Below are 14,596 nucleotides of genomic sequence, written 5' to 3'. Positions count from 1 at the left end.
AAACAAAACCTCAAGTGCCTTCAAACCTTCCCATTCCACTACAGGTTACCAACAGCCAGCACTAGTTTGTGAAAATGGCCAAAGAAGTCAGGAACAGTTGTACTTTGGGGCAGATGGTAAGGAAACCACAAAACAAATTAAGCATCTTTGTGCAGAAGAGGAAATTTTCTGCAAGAAATTGGAAAAGTATTAATTTCCGTCAAAGCCGTTTAATGTTTCAGCTTGCTCTAACAGCAAGCAACAATGCTTGCTTCCAGTGCTAAACAATGGAGACCTTGTCATTTTTTCCTGGACATCATTCAGACTTCAACTTGACCACACTGCTCTGTGTTTGAACAAACTTAGCTTATGTCTGACAATACCTGATATGGGGGGGAGCAAGCAGAAAAGTCAAATAACAATCTCAATCTCAAACCTTCGTACAAGTAACATTAACAAAACTAAGGAATGTATGTGGTCCAGATAAGCAGGTTTTTAATCCAAAAAGCAACAGCATTACAAGTAAAAACTTTGAAGACCTTTCATTTTCAAAATGCAGGTGTTTGAGGGAGAGGTCACACAAACATTAACATCAACCTTCAGCACAGCTTTTTTTTTTTTTTTTGAAATTAAAGTAAACTGATACCATTTCCCAAGTTCCCCACTGTCTGGCAGAGTTAGGATATCAAGTTAAAGCCAAATGATCTGGAGGAAATGCCAGGTGGCAGGATAAAGTACTTAAGAGGATCACAGAGGGGCTGAACAACCTCTGTAATGGAGTGTTTTACAGCACCTTCAAGCCCTTCCTGTGGAATCACCTTATTGGCCACTGGCATGCTCAAAAGCCAAAGCAAAACCCTGGAACTAACTGGCCAGTATTAATCAGGACACAGCTTTCCTGTCTCTACTCTTTTGGGAAAGGGAAGACAGACAGAGTTCACTCCATACAACAAATAGTCAACTTCCACTGCCCTAAGATGACACAGCAGCAGCTGGCAAGAGATTCCAGAAAAATTCTTCACTTAGAGCAAATCCTCTATTTTTGTGTGTGCAAGTCAAAGAAAAGCAGTGACAGAAGCTGGGAATAACTGGAATATGCTTATATGATAAAGCTCAGTCTGGTAAACTGCAATTAGAATGAATTCCATTTCAGAAGTACTTATTCTGAATACTCTGATTTGACTTCAGGTTTGACCAGACTCAAGTGTCTTGCCATCTACTGCATCTATTTTAATAGTAACCTCCAATTTCAAAACCCTACCAGGTCCCATCATCTACATTTACTACTTCAAAATAAAATATTCAGTATCTGGACAAAGTTTATTCTTTTTCTCTAATCTCTAAAACAAATCATACTTACACATGCTTTTCTGTTTATTATACTTGAAAACTCCTAAGACATCTCAGACATTAAAGGTGGCTTCTCAAGAAGACTGACAATACATGTCTTTTCCTTAACATGTTGCAATGACTGCAGATAGAACTGTTCACAGTTACAAAGTCTGTCTTACTAAATAAAAAATTACAAGAAGTAATTTGGTTGACAATTCACAATTTTTTTTTTAAGAAAACAAGAGCAAAGACATTCCTTGCTATGAGAAAAACACCATCAGGAGTCCAAGTCGTTTTCAAAACACTTCATTCTCTCTAGTCTTTTTCACTATTTTCACTATTTAAAAGTTCTTAGGCATTTTGCACTGGTCCCTGTTTTCTAACATCAGCAAATTTGAACATGTCAAATAAATACTTATTTTGAGGTTGTCCTTAGTTTTGGTCTTTATATATCCTCACCCACAAAAAGCAATACCAGATACTCTAATAAGGGCCTGCTAAAAACAAGGAATCATTTTACTATAAATTACCTCCATTACATCCAGATGCTCTCAAAAATACAGTATGAGGTACTTGCAAATTTCATAGACTCATTAGAAACACGATGCTCATAGAATTTAACAAAGCAGAAAATCTACAAGATACACTAAAGTAAGGCTACCTTATTACACAAATTTGCTATTGTGTAAGTTCAGTGTTCTAAGACACAATTTCTTAAAAGATAAACAGGAAGCATTAAGGAATTGCTACACAATTCTTGTAGAGCTGCTACTGGTTGGCAGTTTGCCACCTGCCACCTTCCCCCTCCCCTCTCCATTTCCCGCACTGTATGAGTACATCTTGCAGCACCGGTAGGAATGAAAAGAAACTGAAGATGGATTTGAGGGAAGAATTATGAAGCACCAAATATTCATGAAAACAAAACAATAAAAGAGCTAACCTGAGAAGCTTGCATGTGTGGTGACTGAATGACTGAGGGCTGTGTGGCTTGAATGACACCCTGGACATGAACAGTTTGATCAGAAGGCAACTGCACCACAGTTACAGCTGGAGATCCTCTTCCAGCACGTGATGCAGCTACAGAGACCTGCAAAAATTACAATCATCATGTTTAAGGAATATGCCTTAGGATTTCAGGAAATGCTTTTAGAAGTGATCCTAGAAGAAACTGGGTTTAAATCCATATATAAAATAGCTTAGATGTGTGTAACTATCACATAGAGAAACAAACTAGCTTTACTAGTAAAACTCTGGGGTGTGTCTTTCCAAATGGTGTGGGGGAAGCATAAAACTGTCCCACACCAAAGTGAGGGGGAAAAAAAAGTTGGTTTTTCTTTTCTTCTTCAGAGACTTCAAGTTTTCTTTTAAATTAAAAACCACCCTAGGTGATTACACCTCATATCTGCTGTTGCTAGCAATAGGTTGGGAAGAACCTCAAGAAATGTAACAAAACATACCAACATTCACTGTAGCAGTATGTTGCTGCAACAACATACAGAGCAGAATGTTCTTAGATAAGAAAAAATAAATTAAAAATCCAGAGACGGCCTTGGCTGTGCTTTGTTCATTGGGCAAGAAGCTTAGTTTGAATTTGCACTTTTCAGACAGTTATCTGAAGAGACACAAAAACTTTTCAGACAGCAAAAAAGATAAATAAAGCAATACATGGATTTTTAAGTTGTTTCAGTTTAAAAAATCCTCTTTATATATATTTATGTATCAAGAAAAAGTTGGAAACTTATCAGATACAGCAACAAAAATAAAGAACAGCTGTATCTTCTTTAGGCCTAGCACAGCTGACGAAAATGTTCTGCTTAGGAATCATCTGCTCCCTTCTTCTGATGGCATTTTAGAGCACACATAGCATCCCTCAGCTCCTGACTCACAACCATCAGTATGGAGGATAAAGAGGTTAAGAAGCAGTTAAATGCCTACCTACTTCAATATTTATGTCATTACTGTTAAGTCTGCTAACAGAAGCAAATACTGAAGCAAAGGGAAAGCACTATGATGGATCTCACATTGTGTGTGATGAAACATCTCTAATCTCTGAACCACAGGAAGAGAATGACATACATAAATCATATCATAAGAAGAGATACAGTGTTTTTCAAAGTGAACTACATTGAAAAACCTTATTTCTATATTCTGCATATACAAGAATAAATCCAGACTCATATCTACAATTCTGGGATTATTCCCTTCCTAGCTTGGTTCTCATCCCCAAAAGATATCTGGTATGAGCAGTAAAGGTAAAAAGGAATGACAGCAACAAGAAAAACATGATGAATGCTGAAAATAAAGTACAAAAAAAAAGTTATAGGAAGTTTTGTCTTTTTCTGTATTCACACTGAAGGGTTTTTTTTTAATTCCAAATTATTAAAGCAGCTTTCATTCCTGGTCCATAAGCCACTGCTTGTCTAGAAAACAGCCCCTTCTTGAGGCAAGAGAAAAAAATTAACCACTATTAAGATACACTGCTATCAAAAAGACCAGATGTTGGCTCAAGCTATCACAAAAAACATTGTTTCTAGGAAACAGAGTCAGGATCTTGTCAACATGCACTATGCAATCCTTCAATTGTTATAGGAAACTGAACTACATTTCAGGAAATAGAACAATTGAGGGCATTTCTAACCCTGAAATGGAAACAATTATTCCTTAAATGGCATTAAATGGCAATATGTCAGTAGGACATACAAACTTTCTCCCTAATCTATAAAACAAATATTTTAAGAAATATATCAGATAGATGTGTGTGTGTGTGTGTGTGTGTGTGTATGAAATTGAGATCCAGAAAGTCTCAAAGATCTGAAGAGTATGATCTATTTAGTGTTGAAGCTGACATCATCCTAAACTCAAGCTCCAAGGAAAGAAATGGAGCAGTCTAAACATTTACAAAGCATGCCAACTTCTCAAAACATCACAAAGCAATTTCACCAAACCTTTGGATGTATTGCTATCTTTGGAAGAGCTGCAATCTGATATAATACTCTGTGTAGCAAAAAGAACTTTCTGAGTACAAGACACACAAAAAAGTACAAGATGAACAGTTTATGAGTTTGTTTTTAGTACACAATGGGTCAGGCACATATAATGAGGAAGTAATCCAGTACTCAAGATTAAGAAACACAGCATTCATTTAAAAGCTCCTTATTCAGTATAACCACACAAGAAAAAAAAAAAATAGAAAACCACAGTAGTTAATACTCTTAGATTCAAGTTTACAGTACCACAGGAGAAATTGTTTTGTTCCCATTCATTCAGATAAGAAATTAAACAGGGGTGTAGGGTTGAGGGAAGAGGAAATAGTATTTTAAAACTGTATCAAACCATAAGTGATTTGTTTGTACAGAGCTGGGCACCAACAGTATGAGGTTTAACAAGGGCAAGTGCTGGATTCTGCACCTGAGAAGGGGCAACCCTGGCTACACATAGAGACTGGGGGATCAGACACTGGAGGCCTGCCATGCTGAGAGGGATATGGGGGGTATTAGTCGACAGCAAGCCATGACATGAGCCAGCAGTGTGCCTAGGCAGCCAGGAGGGCCAACTGTATGCTGGGGTGCAACAAGCACAGCATTGCCAGTTGGTCCAGGGAGGTGTTTCTCCAGTGAGGCCGCTGGTGCAGCCTCACCTCAAGTACTGTATGTGGTTTTGGGCACCACAGTACAAGAGGGACATAAAAATATTGGAGAGTGTCCAGAGGAGAGCAACAGGGATGGCAAAGGGTCTGGAAGGGAAGACTTACGAGGCTGAAGTCCCTTGGTTTGCTCAGCCTGGAGAAAAAGAGACTGAGGGGAGACCTCATCATGGTTTATGGCTTCCTGACGAGGGGGACCGAAGGGGCAGGAGCCTATCTCCTCTCTTTGGGGGCCAGTGATAGAACCCGAGGGAACAGTACAAAGCTGAGACAGGGGAGGTTTAGGCTGGATATTAGGAAGAGGTTCGTTACTGAGAGGGTGGTCAGGCACTGAAACAGGCTCCCTGGGGAAGTGGTCACAACACCGAGCTCAACTGAGTTCAAGAAGCAGCTGGACAAGGCACTCAGTCCCATGCTCTGACTTGGCTGGTCCTGTGTGGAGCCAGGAGTTGGGCTTGATGATCCTTAGGGGTCCCTTCCAACTCAGGATATTCTATGATTCTACTTTAAATAGATGGATTTGACCACTGTTTGCTGAGTTTCCACAAATACCTGAAGGTTACACAAGGTGCAACCTATGAACTTCAAAATCTCGGTGATTCTTTCATTTGTTTTCTATAACTAAGACTGGAAAAAAAAATCCAACTTCATATTCTGCATTTCTTTTATAAATATTCAAAATTATTAAGACAATTTAGATTCACTTTCCCTTTGCATTGTTTTCAAACTGAACATTCCCATGCTAACCAAAATACTAGAACCTTTTGATACTAATATGCATAAATGCTGACTGAAACAGGCTTGGCATAAAAATTATTTTCTGACATCAGTGCTGAGTAATGCTACCTTTAACATCATTACTTCAAGGGCTGTCTAGCAGAATGACTGAAAACAATCCACAGAAGCAACTCGGGAACAGAGAGGATAATGGGAAACTTAACACATTAAGCATCTGGCAAACAGTGTAATGGCAAAGAGACTTCAGATGCTGTAGTGTCTTTCTGGGTTCTATCCTCTTAGGTCAAGTCTAAAAGCTGCAACTAATACCAACCATGCATTCTGTCATAGCAGTATGATCCCATACTTGTTTTGAAGTAAAGTGATCCCTCTTCCAAGAGGGGAGAGAAAAGTAGCCAGCAAAAAGATCGTGAACTACTTGTGTACATTCTTTCGAAGAAAGAAGAAAGAAGTTACTAATCAGATTATCTGACTTCAAGATGCATTTCCTTCTGACCAATTACACTGTACTTGCATGCACTCTCATCACCCAAGGTCGGATAACTTTTTCCTACAAAGTACTGCAAAGGTTACGGTCAGATTCAACCCCTCAAAGCTCAAACATTGCTGATATGAAGTACGCAGTGCATAGCTCCATCTGATTTCTGTCCCTGATGTAGAACAAAGACTCCAGAAGTAAAGTGAAAAGTACTTTTGGAAAAGGAAAGGACAAGGCAAACCCATTCTGAATTCACCTAGTAAAAGAGCAAAGTACTTGCAACAGTCAGGTGCCAAGTACTCTCTACAAGGATAAGTTGAAGATAGGAAAGTTCTGGTCAATTCCAAACCTAATGCTAAAAAAGCAGCACATAGCTTTAGGAAAGACAAGGTTGGGCTGATTTCAGCCATTTGGTGACAGCAAACCCTTGAGGAAGTACAACATGGTGACAAGGCTGCAGGTTTATAATGCTGTAACAACTTTGCTAAACGTCTGGGCTTGCATTTGGCAGGCTGTCTTCAGAGCCATATTTACAACATCCTGGCAAACTTCTACAGGACTCAATCTGTTTGGAGCGAGATTTAACACAACATTTGATGCCAAGAGTGCACAAAGAGAACACCCCTTAAGTGCTAAACCTGGCAGGTCCCAGCTTGCAATGGCAATGCAGTCCAGGCTCTGGAAAAACTCACTCCAGCAGCAGCTCTTAATTGTAAATCCTGAGCCATGTCTAGTTCAAGGTCAGCACTGAGAGGTCGAGAGATGGTATCTCAGCTCAGGATAGCAGATCACTCTACTGATAGACAGAACATAATGAAGCTTAGAAAAAGTGATTCGAAGAAGAATCCATTAAGGATTTAGGATTAAAGAAATACAACAAAACAAAACAAACCCTAACTAAAATTATTTTGTGAAATATTAAAAAGTTCCAAGCATAATCTTTTTACATTTTTATAGTTATATTTAGTGTAGCTGAGCACAAGGAAACACAGAATGAAACATGGCCTTTAGAATTCTGCAAAGGAAACATTTAATTTCTCTTTGAATTCCAATGTGGATGTAACTGTTCCAAGATACAAGTTCAACTAATTTTCAGTCCAAATTAACTTCCTTTTTAATAACAGCTTTATATATGTAGTAATTTAAGATTGGTAAATGAGACAGAACCCATAGAGCCCATCTCAAAACAGGTTGAAAAATTCTCAGCCTTGCATCTTTGTTCTTCCTTGAAGAAAAGACATCAAGTTTCTCTACAGCTTCTAAAAACAACCACCAAAATGTTTATAAATTTAAAAGTTCTTACCCAATTATTTTGGTGGATGGATCACCAAATCAATATTGAGTCAATTCCTTAACTGGCTGAAAGGGATGCAAGAATTCAACCACGAACATGATCTTATTCTACATTATTTTATTGTAAAAATAACCTCTGAAAGGACAGAAACTGTCAATTTTGCCACAGAGAATGAAAGATGCATTTTATTATTACTAGTTTCTATTTTACTAATTTTTGCTTTTGCAGAAAAAGAAATTTTACTTTCATCATCTAAAAGCTGCAGGAGTATATAGCACTATCTATTATACAAGCTAGGAAAAGAAAAAAAACCTACCACACTACATTTTGTCTATTAAAAATGTATAATAGGTCCTCCTTAGCATTGGAAGTTATCCCATCACACCACAGTGCTCCCAACAGGGAGAAATAATAGGAATGCTTCAGCAGAAAACAATGTCCACCCTCTAGAGATTAGCATCTTATTGAATACCTTGTCCATCTTTTAAAATCTAATGACAAGTATCCCATTAAAAAGCCTGTACTCCAGAATAAGGGAAAAAAAATATCAAAAACCCCATCTCGTATGCAGTTGTATAACTCAGTGTTTTGATAGTCACTCCCTGGTGAAAGTGACTATAATTAAACAAAAAAAACCCAAGCAAATTAAAATCCATGAAGACTCCATCTTCATGGGAGACACCATCCTCACAGATACTCAGAATCCAGCTGGGCAAAGTCCTTGGCAATCTGCTCTGACTGACTCTGATTGCACAGGGGGTTGGACTAGATGATCTCAAGAGATCCCCACAAATCCCAACCAGTCCACAATTCTTTGATAATACACAGAAAACTACAAATTATGAAAAGACAGGTCTTAAAATGTTTTACTTCTGACTGAACAAAACCAAGTTTGAATAAATGAAAAAAAATAGCTGAAAAGAAATCCCACCAAAAAGCCCCACAGAGATGTCTGAAAAGGTGCCCTCAGTTACCTCCCAGTACCAACAAAGTCACTCTTTTCCTACACATTTGCAACAAAATTAGCAGGAGAGAGGATTTGAAATAAATGCTTAACTGCACTCCTCTGTAGGCCAAGGAGGGAGAAGGAGCTGCCATGCCATTCTTTAACAGTCAAAATACACAAACACCAGACCAACAGCAGCCCATGAATTCCTCAAAAACACCCAGAGTTTCCCATCCCCAATCGGCAGAAGCTGAGAGGAGATGTCCCACACAGGGCTCCTGCCTCCTGCAGATGTTAAACTCCCAACGACTGCCTCTAACCCTCACCATGACAAAGCACCTCACCTTCTTCTTGTGCCAGGTAGGAATATAAAGTAACATTGTCCTCCTCATCTTAGGCCAAAGAAATGTCACCACAAGGCCTTTCAGCAACCAGCCTTGTGTCAGGGCCCGTTTTACCAACACTAATGTGGTGGCAGTTGAGCCTCACGGCGCCAGCTCCCAGCTGCCCCAGCAGGGAGGATGGCGGCGTGTGGCCTGCAGCAGTGCCAGGCTGCTGAGGGGCCAGGCCTGGCCTGTGCACACCCCTCAGCTTTGCGGTTTGTCACTGAATGGCACAACTGCATCAACCCCACTTTTCTGGGTGGCCCAGGGAAGGGACATAGACTCCAGCTATGAGTGCAGAGCAGTCCAGGCTGGCTCTTGAGGCCGTATGATGAAACAGAATGTTAACACCAGATTGTTATCCTGAGCCTTCAAACTGAAGTGCATAGGTTTCATTATCATGCTAATTGACTGAGATCCATTGGTACTTCAGAGTTACTAGTTTTAACTGGAAGACCTGAGGCCCATGACCAGCATGGCTGAAGCTTCACAGACAGTACTGAAGCATTACATGCAGATAAAAATAAGTGATTTCCCTGAAGACCCAGTAGAAGCCTTCCTACAGCATTAGTGACAGTTTTGTCTCTAGAACAACACTAAAACTCCTAAGTGACAGAATTCACAGGTGTTAAATCCTAAGTGACAGAATTCACAGGTGTTTTCTTCAGAGAATATTGCACAAGCCAGTGGATTTTACACATAAATCATCCTATAAAAGCACAACATTTGAACTGACCTATCAAAGAAAGAAGAAACGATGGGATGACAACAGAGCAAATCAAATAAAATTCTTGGTTTCATGCTCCATTCTTAAAGAAATTGGATGCACAGGGATGAAACATAACAAGCACACATTAAAAATGTATTTGCAAGAAGACAAAACATGTTCAGTACAAAAACTGCAACTAGGAAAGAACCATAGTTATTTTTATTAATATTTTACTTTTTGTTCTACAATACCTCTTCAAGATAGACACGTTTTAGCTATGTTTGATTTTGCAGCCACCTCCTACTTCCACAGCAAACATAATGATCTTGGAGAAGTAGAGGAAGAAAAAAGTGCCTGCTGATCACTCTGAAAAGTCCCAATTCTTGTAAGCGCTACCTTTTAACAGATTTGAAGTTGTATCAGCTCCTTGCTAAATATAGCAGGTACAGTTTTTAACTATATTTTTCTTATTTAATAAGACGACTTGCAGAACATGAGAACTCCATACAAACTAAAATTAAAAAATCACAGCACTTCTGAGTATCACTTTATTCTTCTCATCTTTCCACATTTCAACTTACCTCAGATCCTGGTGAAATTTTACTTTGGCCTGGCTGATTCCGAAGGTGACTGGCATCTCTCTCTGGCACAGAATCCACTGCACTGTCATCCTGTTGCGATTCAACCATTTCCATGGTCATCTGTCTAAAAGTACATACACATCTAAATAACACGGTACGGAGAAGTCTATCAGGCACCTAGGGAGTGTATTTGGAGCAGACAACTCAGAGTAAATAAATAGATTTGTCTCAGAACTATCAGATTAACTGAGAAGTCATTGCTTCCTGCTCTAAGACAAGTGCTTTGGAAAACTGGAAAGGGACAGCTCTGAATAATGGTTCTCAGGGGAGGGACAATCATGGAGCCCTGGGGCCCCATGCAGTGTTGACAGCAGGGCTGGGAGCACAGCACTCCGGAGCAGCCCACCAGCACTGCCTACAGCAGGTCTCTCACACCTTACATCTCTCACCAGACAAGGTTCAAGTCGACTGGCAGCTGTGTGCTACTACAGCCCTTTCAAACCCTCTGAGACACTAACCCCGTCTGGGAGCTCTACTTGAATTCTCTGTAATCTACTTGCAGCTCAAGACTCGCAACAATTCTTGGTTTGCAGGTTTAAAAGTCATCTAAGAATAAGCAACCCCCTGACCCTCAATTTAAACTATGACTTTAAAGTTCATAGAGAAAGCTTCCAAATATATCTGCTATGTTAAAATGTAATTACCTGGCAGCTGTTTTTCCATATTTCTTGGCACATTTAGTCATAACGGAAGGTGTGTGTTTTAAAACAAGAGCTTGGTTCTCTTCGTCTCCCTTTCTCTCCTACCAAACCCTGCACTGAAGGTTCAACATCGAACAGGTCACGTCACAAACATTGCCATGGCAACAGGTCAGTTTACAAACAGGACAAAGACAGGACAGGGTCAGGCAGAGGCAGGCAGGATACCCCATGGGTATGCTCCTACCTTACACCAAGAATTAAGGCTGCAAAAGGAAGACATAATATAGTTGTGGGACTTAGGATGCAACAAACCTCGCTCCCTCAGGTTCAGTTACTGTAACCAGAGGATGACAAACCCATCTGGACCCAAAGTCATCTGGACTATTTCAACTCACTGATACTGCTGTTTCTTCTCTGGTCTTACACTGAGACATGGGAGTCAGGGAAGGAAAGCTGCTACATGTCTGACTCAGAGGGTCCTAAATTTAGTCCCACAAGTTAAAAGTTAACTACAATAAATCAGGTTAAATGTAAATGCAACTCCTTTTGCAGCACTATTTTACAGAAAATTCCACATCTTTTGAGGAGAATATTTTTATTTTTTTTTTAATCACCCTTTTTGCCTAGAATAAAGGCATGGAAAAATGCAAAGGAAACCAGTCAAATGATATTCTAGTTTATATTCCTGGAATAGTATTCTACTGACCCTGCTTAACAGTACAACTAGTAGCAGCCAAGCTGTATGCAGTTCAAGATTTTATGGGTTAACAATAGTATTGCTGCTAACAGAAGTTAGATACTCTATGCCTGTTTCCATTCAGATTAGATTCATAAGGAGACATTTTACACCTAAGATCTTTCTACATTCCTGTATTGTTAGTTACCACTTAATTACCTTTTCCTTTAGATGCAATCTAAAGATCTGCTGAAATTCAGCAGGGAGAATGTTTTCACCAAGCTTTCCACCATAATATTCCGTAACAGGATTTTTATCATATTAAATCACTCCAGTTTTATATGTGCATTCAATGTAAAAAATAATCAAAAAGTAGAAACCAAAAATATTTTATTCCTTAGTAAACTAGGACCATCCATAGTGTCTGAAATATGAAAGCTATCTGGTTCATTTAAGAATATCTCCATAAGCTTCAGAGCCAAGGAAGATTAGATAATGCACAGACACCAGCAACAAATTCCCTGCAAAATCTTCCTAAAGATGGAAATATAGTAAGAATTAGGTCACTTTACACAGGCCCTAAACAGTTTTCTTACCCAAAGCCACCTGTCATAGATAACCTGCTGCTACAAAAAAAGAAAAACAAAACAAAGCAAAACACCCCAAAACAACAAGCAGTATTTTTATTCCCACTGAATGCATTCCATAGAAATTTTACTTGGAAAGACCCATTCCTTGTGTTATAGAAAAACAGGGTTTAGCTTCTAAATTTTAGCTTAATTCCTCACTGATTGAAGAACAGTCCTAGCAAATATTTATTTTTACTACTTTATTGGAATTTTTCTCACAGTCTTTTTATTTGCTGTGCTCCAGTAACTGAGTTGAAAGGAGCATCAGTGCGTCAGAAAAATCTAACAAAAAGTTATTCCTAGTATTTTACAAAATAGAGTACAACACAGATGATCTAAAAAGTAAATTAGAAAAGTAGCAAGTATCATACAGGCCTGTGAAATAACATAAATTATAAAATCAAGAATTTTGATACATTCTCCATCTATAATTGTGTCTATTCTGACTTAGCACAAATGACAACCTATTTTGATTGTCTAGGTGTAGCAAAATCTGAAAATCTGTACACTGCTTTTTAGGTAGCTTGCTTTTTTTTTTTATTTTGATGGACTGTTACCCCAGCAAAATATTCTTAAATATTCTTTCTAGATAAGCTAAAATCCACTTCTTTTTGACAAGGTGATAATTGTGGTATGTTTGTAAACAGAGAGTTGACTAAACAAGCTGTCCATAAAGGCCTAACAAAAATAGCATAACTAATTTTAAAAGATACACTTGGCATAAAACTTCAGTGAGAAAGATGGCTTAAAACCAAAGTGTAGCACATTAGTATCATAATTCAGACATGTACAAGATTATGAATCCTCAGTAGACATAACTGCAGGGGGTTGCTGAACTTGCAGGTGAAGGTCAGTCGTAGTCATTTGAGCCCACAGGGTTCGATGTCATACAGCCACACAGTGCCATGTCACTTCACATGGGCTCATGGGCTGCTCAAAACCATGCCTGCTAAGAATTTCACACCAGTCCACATTATCACTGTGTTTAAATGCACTCTCATCGACCCTCAGATACCTATAACCTGTTTTGTACCAGTTTTGTACTTCCTGGTTTATATCATACATCGTTTTACCATAAATACATCAAACTTTTATGTAAACATACAGGAAAAATGCAGAAGAAGATCATAACTATTTTTTTTCCCTAAAACATCAACAATATGGACTGTGGTCAGAATCAATTATTAATCCAATCCAGAAACTACCAACATAAACACACAACTACCACACTCAGTCTGCACTGCAAGCAAATTCTGACATATTTATTGCTTCTAAGTTTCAAAGAACAAGAAACATGTTTTGCTAAGCACTTAAAATCCTGTATAGAAATGTGTCAGTAGTAGTAGTATACATCACATTTTCAAGTTTGCATTCTCTTCTTCCTGTTTTAAAGGAGGACCAATCAAATAGTTTTACAGTATATGGTCTTAGGTCCTGTTTAAAGTTATATGTTTTTCTTCATTGTACAATTAATTATATACAAGCTTTAGTCTTATATCTTCTTGTATGTATTAATACATTGATTTCTTACATTTTCCACCTTGGTTGCTTACCTTCACTGAACAGTAATTTTAAATATTTATTTGGATTTTAAAATTAATAAAAAGTTATACTCTTCCCTTACTATAAAAGGGGGCAAAAAAAAAAGGCTTTCCATAATGTAGGCAAAGATAACTGCTTCTTCTTAGAAAATAGCAGAGTTCTTCAGGATCTGGCATGAAGTTTAGATGTCAGCTAACCAGTACATTACAATATGTATTAGCACATTTGCTATAGCCACTGAGTCTAACATATAGGTCAGTAGCAGGTAAAGACTGATTAAGAGAATGTAAATAGTGCGCATGAAAAGCTTCTTCAGCTAATGGCAGCAGCATCCCTGACAGGACAACACTGACAGACAGCATCAACTAAAGGAAAATCTTACTCAGGTGACCTAGAAAATTGGAAGTCATTTACAGCTTGAGTTCTGAACCTTTTATGTTTTTGTCCATAAGTAAAAGATGAAGCACATCAGCCCTACCAAGATGTGTCCTTGTATAATACAGAGCACAAAAAATACCTGCACTCCCTCCCAGTACGGCTGTTCATTTTATAATTACATCACTGAACACTGTAAATATTTAATGCCTGTTGGTAAAATTAAACTGCATAAACAAAGTGGTACTGTAGTTTGCATAACTAGAACTGTGTGACTGTCTAATTCAAAACCCAGAGATATTTCAAAGACAACTTCTTTATTTCAACAATACTTCATACATCAGAGACTGTTCAGAAAGGTGGATTATTACAATGGAAATTGAAAGGGGATAAGAAGTATGTTTCAGCCCTTGCTCCAAATCTCTTTGAAGGCTTTTATTCACAGGGAAGTTACTAGAAAGCAAGGATATGAATTTACAAACACCTATTTTGCATTTATTGGTGACCCCACAGTGAATGTGGAAACTCTCACAGTGCACTAATTTCAGAAGATTGTGTTTCCAAGTATGAAGCCTACAGTCTGTTTTACT

The 14,596-nt window shown here is 38.4% G+C and overlaps 1 protein-coding gene across 4 annotated transcripts in view; it reads right to left on the bottom strand.

Moving 5' to 3' along the window:
* Window positions 1-10,828, bottom strand: part of CREM (cAMP responsive element modulator) — a gene marked incomplete at its 5' end in the record, with an annotated part of 28,357 nt that extends 17,529 nt beyond the window's left edge. For 2 of the 4 annotated variants that reach the window (XM_084260514.1, XM_084260513.1), the window contains 3 exons: window positions 2,252-2,398; window positions 10,084-10,207; window positions 10,788-10,828. In XM_084260514.1, coding sequence (XP_084116640.1) covers window positions 2,252-2,398; window positions 10,084-10,207; window positions 10,788-10,828 — 312 coding nt within the window. Of the gene's footprint in view, window positions 1-2,251; window positions 2,399-10,083; window positions 10,208-10,787 lie in introns of those variants that run through there. The other 2 variants (XM_084260515.1, XM_084260516.1) reach the window with 2 other exon arrangements.
* Between the last annotated feature and the right edge of the window lie 3,768 nt (window positions 10,829-14,596).

This window comes from Gallinula chloropus (genome assembly GCF_964237585.1).
Source record: "Gallinula chloropus genome assembly, chromosome: 2".
Classification (NCBI taxonomy): Eukaryota; Metazoa; Chordata; class Aves; order Gruiformes; family Rallidae; genus Gallinula; species Gallinula chloropus.
This window is presented reverse-complemented; position numbering and strand designations above follow the sequence as displayed.